This window comes from Oryza sativa, chromosome 5, assembly GCF_034140825.1.
Source record: "Oryza sativa Japonica Group chromosome 5, ASM3414082v1".
Lineage (NCBI taxonomy): Eukaryota > Viridiplantae > Streptophyta > Magnoliopsida > Poales > Poaceae > Oryza > Oryza sativa.
The window spans coordinates 25941074-25953087 of NC_089039.1; the positions used below are offsets into that span (position 1 = coordinate 25941074).

Sequence of the window (12014 nt, forward strand, 5' to 3'; positions counted from 1 at the left end):
TCAAGTCCAAACTCAACTTTATTCAAAAGAAACAAAAATAACAAATTTCAAGTGAATAGTGCCATGTTACTATGCGTTCGAAATTTATCTTTTTTACTCTAATAAAGTTAAGTCTGAACTTGAGAGGTCAGAATGTATTTCATATCTACATATATTTCTAATAATTTTTTTCATGAATTATATTTGATTTTCACGAGTTCCCCACACTTACCTCGTTTTAACCCGATATGTCATCTATGATTATAGAACAAAATTTAAATTTTATAACTTAATTTTAAATTTAACTTTTTTTGTTTTTCTCATCGTAGTTTATTTTACAACATTTGCTTTTGAATTACTAAAGAGACATATATATAAAAGTTTTACTAACATATGATTTTTATTTATTAATAAGCAATTTGGGATTAAAAATATGAATAAGCAAAACAATGGATTAAACATATGAATAAGCGAAACAACGGGGCTCTTCACCAACGGACATGAAAAGCACTGACCGACAGACTTGTTCAAAGGGCGAGAAATTTCATCGAACTTTGTTGGAACTACTCCTACAATACAATATTTCCATATTTGCAAGAATCTAATTTTGTTGGAACTAGTGCACAAAGTTCCAGCTCTGCAAGAAAGAGATTCAATTCCCAGTAGATATGGACTAGTTGGGAACTTGGGAATACAGAACTTTCACAGCAAGAGGCTTCACACCAAGGATGTTTGACAAGACAAGTCACCTCTACGCATTTTGTGCTTCCTCTGGACATACGGTACATATGATCCGTTACTTTGAGGAAGGTGATAACCTACTACTTCGAAACTACAGATACTTGTTCATTGTCCCAAAGTAAAATCCACTCGCTGGAATGCGCTAACATGTGGGTAGACTACAATGACATGTGGAGGAAAAGATTACAACCAACGGCAATTTTGAATCAGCCACTCTAGAACTGGATCTTGAAGAATTGCTTCAGAGTTAGCCTGAGAACTGGGTAAAGCATCCCAAGGATTCTGACCTCCTGTTGTGGGACTACAAGCATAAGATACCACCGTCAACTGAACCCGACAATTGGTTTGAATCTTTGAAGGAATCAGTGTGTCTGTAGTCAGGATGAACAAAATAGTGAGTGGAAGGTGATTCTCAAACAACCATATGAATATGCAACTTGCATCAATAAATACTGTGGTTACTATTTTTTTTGGGAAAGAGTAATGCAAGCTAGTGGGTATTCGTGGGTCCTTCAAATTTCATTAGATAATAAAAGGCAGATGTATTCAAACCAGAAACCATCAGAAATCTAACAAGAAAGAGGTGAAAGTCTGAGGCTGACCATGTCTGAGATGCAGTTCATAGTAAAGACAACTTCCCAGTAACTGAATCTATGTCTGCTTTCCTCCCTGCATCACAAGATCATGATATATTATGTTGTGTGCCACATGATTCTAAAGATATTACTGGTTTACTTGGCTAAGAGGCTTCATTTGTTGGTATTTCCAAAATTTGCATAAAGAACCTAAGGACCATCCTCTTTTAAAAGAATTAGCACAAGATAACCGCAAGGCAAACTTCCAAGTCATGGTAAATATTTGTTGCATTAACAAACAAAATAAGAACACTATGAGATGGACTTTTTTTTACATGAAAACTATGAGATAGATTCCAACTCATATATACCGTTCAAACTTCAAACGCACAAATCTGAGACAATTTGCAGCTAAGAGACACAAACGTGACATTCTGAGTGAGAAACCAACCTGGCCCTACTGCAAGAACTGTCTTAGACCCAGCTTGTACCTACATTAAGAATAAGAAATAGCAAGGATCAGGGTAAATAAGATTTTTCTTTTAGATAATGAAAAACCCGGCCTCTACATCCAGATGGATGTGCACAGTCACGGGTAAATAAGATTGTCTCCTAAAAAAAAAGAGGAAATAATGTAGCAATAGTTTCATAGCATAGCTGCCACAATTTATTGGTTATGCTGGAAAGTCACAAATGCTACAAGTATGAAAAATTCCACCCTATGAATAAGAAAGTAGAGTTGTAGAAGCACTATAAACAGACCTGTGTTCGTCCTGCATCAGCGACAACAAATGTTGGGATACCTCGATGTTCTGCGGTTTCCTTAATCCTATTCCTGTAATGCATGATAAGAAAAGGAGTGCTACATCATCATCCAGTAAATATTGTTCAAAGGAACATGTGTGCTAGGCAAAGCAACAGCTTACATTTCCTGCTGATTCTTGCATGTTAAAACAATCTTAGCTTGTCCAAATTGCTCCCACTGTCTCAAAAGACCCCGGTTGCTGCAAACAGATGTATCAGATGAATGGTGATTGGAAAATCTTCAACACTGCTAAGGTCAGGACATAGCTCCTTGATACTGGCACCTATAGACTAGTCTTACAAGAGCTATATGAATCCAGTGCAACTCAAACCTCATGGATGCTATGTGATTTTCTTTCATACAAATAAAACAAAATATCAAACTCATGATAACCAAAACATGAACCGATACTTGTAAGCAGTGTCAATACAGTTTTAGATGCATAGGTAAGCAATATGTTTGTACAGATAGTCTACTACATATTTCAATTAGAACTACCTAAGTGAGAAAAATTGCAAACCGCGTTAGCACCTTGCCATCAGTTCTGCATACAGACCAGTTGCTGCATCTGCAAACAAAATAATGTAGGTTGTAGGTGATTCATAGTACAAGAGATGGAAACATTCAACGATCGGGCAACGAAAATAGGTCTATCCAAAAAAAAATGTTTGAATATTTTAGTCGATAGAAGACTTAAACTGGAGCAGCTTTCATTACAATTTGGTTGTTGCTGTTCTGTTGACAATAGTCTACACTTCTAGGATAAGTCAAACAAAAATTAGTTCTATTTGAGCAAAGCACAATAGCCTACACTTCGAGGATAAGTAAAAAAAAAAAAAGGAATTGAGGAAACAAAAATGCTTCTACTAATGTTCCGAAGTTGAGCTTACGAGCACATTGAGAAGCTATTTTTCCAGCCCGCATCTTGAGGTCCTTACGCACGACCAAAACCTGCAAAAGGAGTGCCAAAACTCAGAACAAAGTTCAGCTCTACAGTTGCGGAATTACACCAGCAGACAGTCCGATATCACACGAGTTCTTTCGAACAATTCCTGGTATATTGAGATGCAATCCAGTATAGAAGAAATCTTAGAAAGTTTTAAGCTACCATCTTAAGCTCTTCGCCGCCGATGCCCCCGCCAGCGGACGACGAACCACCCGTCCGCTTGGAGCCCCGCGGCGCCGGGGCAGCCGGAGCCAGCGGTGGACTCGATTGGGGCCTCCATGAGGAGGTCAAGTCGACGAGTAGGCCGAGGAGGAACCCAATCGCGAGCCCCGGGAGGAAATTCCCCGGGCGAAGGCTCGCCGCGAGCCACGGGTCCTCGCCCTGCGAGAGCAGAGAGACGAGCGGGGTTAGGGATCGGGAGCAGTAAGTCCGGCGAGCGGCGGTGCTCTCACCTTCCTCCTGCTGCCGCGCTCGGGGTTCGGGGTTCGCCGCGGCGGCGGAGCAGCCATGGCCGGGGAAACCGTCGGTTCGTCGAGGTGGGGGGAAGGGGGAGGAGAGGACGGGGCAGGGTGTGTGCCTGGCGATAACGGATCTCCAGATGGGCCGATGGTTTACTTGTCTCGTAAGGATAATGGGCCAGTGGGCCGTATTGTATGTTTGGGCCTTATCGGTTAGTTAGAATTTGAACGAAACCCTTCAGGTAAAGATGGATGGTGATATTGCTTGGTTTGATATGTTTTTCATATAAAAAATGTGGCGACGTAAATATAGTTACTCCCTTATTCTTTATGCAGAATCATAAAGTTGGAAAATATCATCATGTTTATTACTTGAGATGTTCTTTTCCTTTTATAGATTTTGGATTAGTATGGATATGTTTTCCTAACGCTCAATCAACCAAGTAGGATCTAAATAAGATACTAAATAGGATCCGAAACAGCAGGAAGAATATTGTACAAATTCAATTATGCTCTCACTATCTACTAGTACAAAGTGTAGTGGTACGAACATGGTTTAGAGTGAGCTGTATGCTCCGAGATAGCTCGAAGGTTGACCCAGTAACGAAAGCACGATGCTTTCCATACAAGAACAGAGAACTTAGCAGCTTCATGCGTTGTACGCGGGGCCTCCTGATTTGGCCAGGCATCCCGGCGCCGCGAAAAATTAAGTTGGGCACATGCCCGCTGCACGGCAAATGAAAGCACTACTTTTTTGCACCGGAATTCAGAGTACGCCCTTGCTTTGTTGTCGTCGATAGTTTGGCTCAGATGGAATACCGAATACGTGCCTCTTTCTTGGACGTGCACGCGTTCACAGTTGTGATAAGCTCGCAAAGCAAAGGCCGAGTTTAATTGCAAACTTTTTCTTCAAACTTTAAACTTTCAATTTTTCTATTGTATCAAAACTTCCCTATACACAAACTTTTAACCTTTTCATCACACTGTTTCAATTTCAACCAAAATTTTAAATTTAGAGTGAACTAAACACACCCAAAACTGATGTTCACGAACCGCAATAAATCAGCTGTCACCCCCCACGTCTTCTGTTCTGCTTTTCTTTTTCTTTTTTTTTTGGGTCTGAAGAATTGGAACAGTTCGTTCATCCCCCAGAAAGTCTTCAAACGCAGCATCCACTCCAAGCAAAGTACTAACGAGCACGACTGCACGACGCCCCCTGTTTATCAAAAATCATTTCTCATCTCACGACTCGAACAGCGCTTGCACATCAGAAAATCGCAGACAGGTTCACGGGCTCTCGCGTCGCGTTCGCGTCGGAGATATTTTTGCCCTCCCTATCAACCTTCACCAATCACTGCGTCTGTACACGGGAGCACGGCGGCACAGGGGAAGGTGGAGCCTCGCGTGACGTGACGACGACGACGAGAGGTGGCGCGCGACGTGGCATTGACCACGTACCGGAGCCGGGTGCGGGCCGTGCGGTGCGGGTGGTGCGGCCCGCCCCCGCGCGTCGGTCGGTCGGACCCCGCCGCTCACATGACTCCTGACACGGCTCGCCAGCTAGCACTCACGTGGCCGGCGGGACCCACACCACCCCATCACCTCGCTTTATAAATGGGCCGTGCCGTGGAGAACGTGGGAGCGGATAGAATATTTGGCCCGTGTAGTCCACTTTGTCAGAGAAAGGGGAAAAGCCCTCGAATAAAAGAAGTCAAAGAAATGAAAGAAAAGATAAAAAAATGAGAGAAAAGCTTAGGGACAGCGATAATATTATGTTCCCATCGTTCTCTTGGTTTTTCCTTGTGCGGCCATGCATCATTGGACGTTGTAGGGTAACAAGTGATGAGTATTTTTGTTTAGAAGTGTGGATGTTTTCCACTCCACCTTAAACAGTGCTACTACAATGTCAACGGCCCACAAAATTATGCGTGATTTTATTTGTCAGGGCATCTCTTCTAATTTGCAGTGCGTTGATAATCGGCCTGGTACATAAACGAGGACGGTAGATTTTAAAATTACAAAGCACAAGGTGTTGTACTACTAGTACGTACTTTTCTACAGTACCACCGTTACGAGATGTCTTGAATTTAATCCAAGTGACAGTTCTTCTAGTTTCGTCTATTCCAAAATTTATAGCTACAGATTTCGATATAACCTACAATTAGATTTGTAGTCATAAATTGTTTTTTATAGAGGGGATATGTTTAGACTTATTATATAAAAATTGGTTTATTATTATATAATGGATAGAGAGAGAGAGAGAGAGTACTCTAGCATAGCACATCTTTTCTACCAGTACAATTACAGCTTCATCACTTGCTCTTTAGCTTTTCATACGCAATTAAAAAATAAATTTTAGTACTTAATTTTAGAGTTAATTTTAATGCGTTTAGTTGCAGTATCTTCAGAACATATAAGTAGTAGGAACATTCTAAACACTTGTATACAATTTCACACTTGGAACAATACCAAATTGACAAAGTTGTCGACATCTTATTCAAAATAGCTTGTTTGGCTATCTACCCTAACAAAACTAGGTGAGAGCCTAGGAAGATATAGAGTAAAAATCATGTCGTTTGTTACTGAATATTTTAAATATACTATAGTTGTGTAAATGTTGCTAAAATTTTGAAAAATTAAGTGTATCTGAACCGTGAACATACCAACACGCTAGACCAACAAAGGAGTACATGAAAGTTTTAGAAGTTGCATGGAGAAATTGTCAGCTTGAATGGGAAAAAACAAGTGGTTAAATCTCACAATTGTTCTCCTTGAAAATTTATATTCAATGGCAATTCCTATTTCAATACAATTGAATTGGGTGTATCATCATTCTTTTGTTCCAAATACTAATCTTCTGGGACTTTTTTTTACAAAAACTGAATACTTTTGACTTCCTAGGATCTTTTCCAATGTAAACAAGACATGAAATGTGCTGCACAGTGGTAATATTTTGGGCCACTGTTTTTAAGCAAATGATTCAGCCATGAGGTTGAGAGGTTCGTGGTGGTAACATGCTGGTGGATCACCGCTCCCGAGGTCAGGAATTATAAATTTACAGAAAACAAAACCGGCCCCAGCATTTGTCACGTCTCCCGAGGCCAATCCACCTCGGGATCGGTGAGCCTGCAGGGCCCGGACCCTCTTATCTAATCCAGCCCAGTAGCCCACTCTGATGCCGGCCACGTGGTGGGCCGTACGCATCCAACGGCCACGGAGCGCCTAGCGGCGGGGGCGGCCCACGTGGTGCCTACGTGGTAGCACGAGACAGGCCCGTGACATGCGCGTCTCCCACGAAGGCGAAATCCTACGGATGGGTGGCGCGACGTGGCAATATCCTGGACGTTGGTCCAGTCTACAACTACTAAAAAATCCTGGACGCTGGTCCCTTCTACTAATGTTGGGGGCTAATAAACACCGTTTTTTTGAAGCTATTTTAACCGTACCACAGTAAATGGAAAAGTGCAGGTGCTGCGTGCAACAATGCTTACTGCTTCCATGATTCATCGTACTCCCTCCGTTTCACAATATAAGTCATTTTAGTATTTCCCATATTCATATTGATGTTAATAAATCTAGACATATATATCTATATAGATTCATTAACATCAATATGAATATGTGAAATGTTAGAATAACTTACATTGTGAAACGGAGGAAGTAGTATGGATAGTACAGTAGAATACTTTTTTTTACTGGGCTTTGTTTGAAAGCTAGTAATCACTGACTAATGCTTCAGATCATACCACGTTAGGCTTGATTAATTTTTTTTTCTTATTCAAAAAATTTAAGTAATTATTTATTTTTTTTTCACAAAATTTGATAGGTGCATTTTGGAGTAGATAAGTCTATGATAGTACTGAATGATATGATGGCCAAACATGTGATGCTACTTTTTATATGATTATGTTCCCTTTTGAAGTGCACAAAACACAATAGCTCAGCCATGCTCAATTTTGTGCATCACCAGTCAGCCCCACACGTTAATGAAAACGAAATTGCTCAATGGTCATATTCAGTAGCAAAATTACCTTTTGTTTTGTCCCCTCTTTTTTTTTGCTAGTAGCAAAGTTACTTCTTTTTTCTGTTATGATAATACGTGAATAGATTTTTTTTTTTGAAAAAAAATGTGAAATACAATTTGCACCCACTGTGTAGAGAACTTTCTCCCCCACCATCCTCACAAATAACCCCAATTCACACTTTTTTTCAATTTTTTGGCTAATACAGACAAGCCTAAAATTTTGTTATAATTTATAAACATTATGCTTATAATAGAAGTTCGGTTGTTTTCCTCTTTAATATACTTGGATTTTTTTTCTTCTAACTAAGAGCTAAGCGAAGGCTTGCTTAGTAGGCCAATGGTTTTGTTCCCCTCTTTTTTTTTCTCCTTTGAGGACAGTAGCAAAGTTACACATTTTTTCTGTTTTGCTAATATATGAAAAATACAATTCAAACTCACGATACTCTAACAACTACTCCGTAATACACTTTTCAAATCTTTGTGTAATATAGATAAGCCTGAAATCCGCTATACAACTTTATGCCAACAATGGAGGTTGAGTTGTTTCTCTTTAATTTTATATGAAAACTTTTTTTTTGTTTTACCCCTAACTAAGTGCCAAACAAAGGCTTCTTTAGTGATATCAGCGGTCTATAGTCTCTATCTCTCTAGCATGTGTTAAGGAAACGCGTGTGTACACGTCTTTGTATAGGATTTTTTTCCCACTACAACAAATTAATTCCTACCCTAAAAAACAAATTAATTCCTCATATATATGCTAACTAGAAAAAAAATTCTGTGTATTGTAACAGGTGAAGGCAATTTTACGATTGAAAAAAACTTTACCAATTTATACGACAAACCAAAATAAGACAAACAAAACAATAGAAAAACACACGAAATATATAGTATTGAACCCGGTTGTATTCGCTTCATGCGTCATCACGCGAAGAATACCTTATATACACCATTCCATAGTCTCACAAATTGATGGGTGGCAATGTCATAAGTTGATACATGGGTATTTTGTTATACTTCATCGACCATAGGTTGGAATTTTAATTGTTCAATTAGTAAAAGTCTTTTTTTTACTATAAATGAAAAACATTTGCAAAGTATTAAACTTATCGCATACACATTTTAAACAATTATAATTTTAAAAGAAAAATATTTATGAAAATATAAAATTAGAACATAAAAGAAAAGGAGAAAACAGAGAGAAAAGGACGAGTAAAGAGAGGCCATTAGAAAGAGCAGGAGAGGATCAGGATGATTGGGAGAAAAGAAAAAAGATAAAAAGAAAACGAGAAAAAAGATAGAAAAAACAGGAGAGGGGTGCGCAGTGTGTTGTGGTGGTGCACATGACGGGGTGCCCGGATGGTGTGGTTCGATTGGGTTGAGCTAAGAGGAGGGTTGGACTGAAAGGAGGTGTATAATAGATAATCTAGTTTCATGATGAATTGGATACAGACGACGTACAACCAACTTAAAAAAATCACTCAAACATAATATTTTTAATTTTTATAATAGTAAAGTTAGACTCAAATATGGATAAGATGTATTAAAATTTGGATGAAAATATTTTTAATTTTTATAGTAGTAAAGATAGAGATAGTAGCACTATCACTATGCAATGAGCATTGCTGCATTGGCAACGATCACATGGTTCCGTTTTGGTGTACACTACAGTTGTCGTCTTCTCCCAAGGATTACTGCTATAAATGTGGGATTTTGGATTTAACCGGCTTTTAAACTCGTCCATGTTTTCACCCCAAGGGGTAGTGGCTCTGGCTTTATTTACTCCTTAAGAATCGTTCATTCGAGCTGACCTGACCACCGCTCTCTCGCCCTCCCTCCCCTCCCCTCCTCCTCGTCGTCCTCCACTCCGCTCTCCAACGCGAACGCTTCCCAATTAAACCCTACTCTCTCTCTCTCTCTCTCTCTCTCTCCGCCCTCACGTTATCTCCGCCTCCTTCTCCACGCACGCACAGAAGAGAAAAAGAAAATCATGAAAGAATAAGCATTAGCAAAAGGTGAGGTAGAAAGGAGAGGAGATATAGACGAATTCGGTTTTCAAGAACTGCGTGGTGGTGAAGTAGGGATCGATGGAGGTGGCGGCGGCGGACTACGCCGGCGGGGTCCGTGTCAAGAAGGAGGCCGGAGGCTGCGGCGGCAGCGGGGACATGTTCCTCGTCGATGACCTCCTCGACCTGCCGTGCGACGAGGAGGAGGAGGAGACGGGGTTGTGCGGGGCGTACGGCGGCGGCGGCGCCGGCCTGGGAGCGGGCGTCGTCGGAGGTGGCGGGGATGACCGCGCGGCCGGGAACGCGTCGGCCGACTCGTCGACGGTGACGGCCGTCGACAGCTGCAGCAACTCATTCTCCGGCCTCGCCGACGGGGACTTCTCCGGCGGGCTGTGCGAGCCGGTGAGGGCTAAATTTGGCTTCCGTTTATTTGATTACTGTCGCGGCGTCGCAAATATGGCACATATTTTTCAATGAATTTTGGCCAACTGTGTACAATTCACCCGTAATTCGTTTCCAAAATTCACCACCCCGCGTTAAAACTCCCCCATGAATAAAGGGAACATAAATAGCATCCTGCCGAGTAAATAGTAACCGAGGAAATCTGCGTCCAAAAATAGTAGCATCCTATGTCCACTCGCCCCACTTAGCCAACTTAGCCACTGTATTTTTTATTCTAATTTTCATGACAATATCTTGTTAATTTACTGAGTTTAACAACTAGCGCCATTGCTGAGACGGTTGTCTGATGTGAAATTTCTACGCAGTATGAACAACTCGCGGAGCTGGAATGGGTGTCCACCTACATGGGCGAGGAGACCTTGCCCACGGAGGATCTCCGGAAGCTTCAGCTCATCTCCGGCATCCCCGCCGCGCCGCGCGCGCCGCCCGCTCTGGCCGTCTCCGCGGTGCAGCTGCCGGCAGGAGGCGCCGGCGCGCTGCCCACGGAGGCGCCCGTGCCGGGGAAGGCGCGGAGCAAGCGGTCCCGCGTCGCGCCGTGCAGCTGGTCGTCGCGCCTGATGGTCCTGCCGCCGCCGCCGGCGTCGCCGCCGTCCCCGGCGTCGGCGGTCATCTCGCCGTCCGAGTCGGGCACCGCGGCGCCGGCATTCCCGGCCAAGAAGGCGGCGAAGTCCGCCAAGAAGAAGGACGGGCCGTCCCCCGCGCCGGCGCCGAACGCGGCCGCGCAGGCGGCGGCGGAGGGGAGGAGGTGCCTCCACTGCGAGACGGACAAGACGCCGCAGTGGAGGACGGGGCCCATGGGTCCCAAGACGCTGTGCAACGCGTGCGGGGTGCGGTACAAGTCCGGGCGGCTCGTGCCGGAGTACCGGCCGGCGGCGAGCCCGACGTTCGTGGTGTCCAAGCACTCCAACTCCCACCGCAAGGTGGTGGAGCTGCGGCGCCAGAAGGAGATGCAGCTCCTGCACCACCACCAGCAGCCGCCGCCGCACGTGGGCGCGGGCGGCGGCGGCGCCGCCGGAGGGCTGCTCCACGTGACGAGCCCGCTGCTGTTCGACGGGCCGACGTCGTCGGCGCCGCTCTTCGCCGGCGCGGACGAATTCCTGATCCATAACCGCATAAGCCCGGACTACCGGCGCCAGGCTACCTAGGAAACTATTCATTAGCCCAGGAATAATTCAGCGATAAAAACAGCTAATTTTTTTTTTGTCCTGCAAACCGCATTTTTGGTTACTCTTTATTTCTCAGCTTCTTAAGTTTCTTTTTTCTTTTTTTGAGATTTTTAGTGTTTTTTCCCCCTTAGAAGCAGACTCTGAGGAGTTTCTTTCGTAGCACATTTTTTTTTCTTTTGAATTTTGTAATGCAGGACTCTTAGAAGAAGAGGAAACAGGAGCAGTTTCAATTAGTTCAAAGCACCCGGTACTTTCTTCTTTACACGTGATTTCCAATCTTGTCTGTGTTTTGGTGAGCAAGATGATCGTGCCCTTGTGGTGGTGAATCAATCGATCAATGTTATGATAAGGGAGGCATGCATGCTGGTGCGCACAAAGTGACACAAATGTGGTGCATGCAACCGTGCTACTAGTAATAACCAGTGTTAAACAAAAAAAGCTGCACGTGATCATCAGAATCTTGGCAAAAACACACACATGTAAAGAACAGATGGTCAGATGCCTCCCCCGGCGTCTTAGGATTCTTTTTTACGAGTATAACTTCACTGGGAGTGGGCCCAGCGTGTCAGCCAGAGTGCCAGAGTTGGTGAAAGGATTATGCTGTAGTTGTAGCAGCCACTCTGCTGGTAGCTCATGTGTGGGGGACTGGGGACTGGGGACTGGGAGGTGGTGATTGCAAGGACGGGATTTAGATCCAACCACTCTGCTGTAAAAATGTTTTGGACCGGCTCCCGTTGGATGGATTCGTAGGCACATCAGTACATCACCTCCCTTGGCCGGTGCGGTGCTATCTACCACCTCGTTTGGGCCCTTTTTTGGACGTTCGCTGCGTACGTATCTGACCACCGAAAGCTT

At 43.4% G+C, this 12014-nt stretch overlaps 2 protein-coding genes across 2 annotated transcripts; one reads left to right on the top strand and one right to left on the bottom strand.

The window, feature by feature from the left end:
* Nucleotides 1-502: 502 nt before the first annotated feature.
* On the bottom strand, nucleotides 503-3571 carry LOC4339347 (uncharacterized). The gene is made up of 9 exons (XM_015783940.3): nucleotides 3499-3571; nucleotides 3209-3427; nucleotides 2991-3051; nucleotides 2632-2668; nucleotides 2222-2299; nucleotides 2058-2130; nucleotides 1747-1786; nucleotides 1323-1389; nucleotides 503-1091 (listed from the first exon to the last, which is right to left on the bottom strand). The coding sequence occupies exons 1-8, from the start codon at nucleotides 3553-3555 to the stop codon at nucleotides 1340-1342; spliced, it is 615 nt and encodes a 204-aa protein (XP_015639426.1). The 5' UTR covers nucleotides 3556-3571; the 3' UTR covers nucleotides 503-1091; nucleotides 1323-1339.
* Nucleotides 3572-9496: 5925 nt separating this feature from the next.
* Nucleotides 9497-11392, top strand: LOC4339348 (GATA transcription factor 12). Its single transcript, XM_015782533.3, has 2 exons — nucleotides 9497-9933; nucleotides 10299-11392. The coding sequence occupies exons 1-2, from the start codon at nucleotides 9613-9615 to the stop codon at nucleotides 11136-11138; spliced, it is 1161 nt and encodes a 386-aa protein (XP_015638019.1). The 5' UTR covers nucleotides 9497-9612; the 3' UTR covers nucleotides 11139-11392.
* Nucleotides 11393-12014: the final 622 nt, after the last annotated feature.

Excerpts from the sequence above, each read along its gene's own strand:
- LOC4339347 (XM_015783940.3), bottom strand. The coding sequence starts at position 3,555 with ATGGCTGCTCCGCCGCCGCGGCGAACCCCGAACCCCGAGCGCGGCAGC. Across the intron at positions 3,428-3,498 it reads AGCGCGGCAGCAGGAGGAAG|GGCGAGGACCCGTGGCTCGC; the intron begins GTGAGAGCACCG and ends CTGCTCTCGCAG. Across the intron at positions 1,787-2,057 it reads CTGATGCAGGACGAACACAG|GTACAAGCTGGGTCTAAGAC; the intron begins GTCTGTTTATAG and ends TTCTTAATGTAG.
- LOC4339348 (XM_015782533.3), top strand. The coding sequence starts at position 9,613 with ATGGAGGTGGCGGCGGCGGACTACGCCGGCGGGGTCCGTGTCAAGAAG. Across the intron at positions 9,934-10,298 it reads CCGGCGGGCTGTGCGAGCCG|TATGAACAACTCGCGGAGCT; the intron begins GTGAGGGCTAAA and ends ATTTCTACGCAG.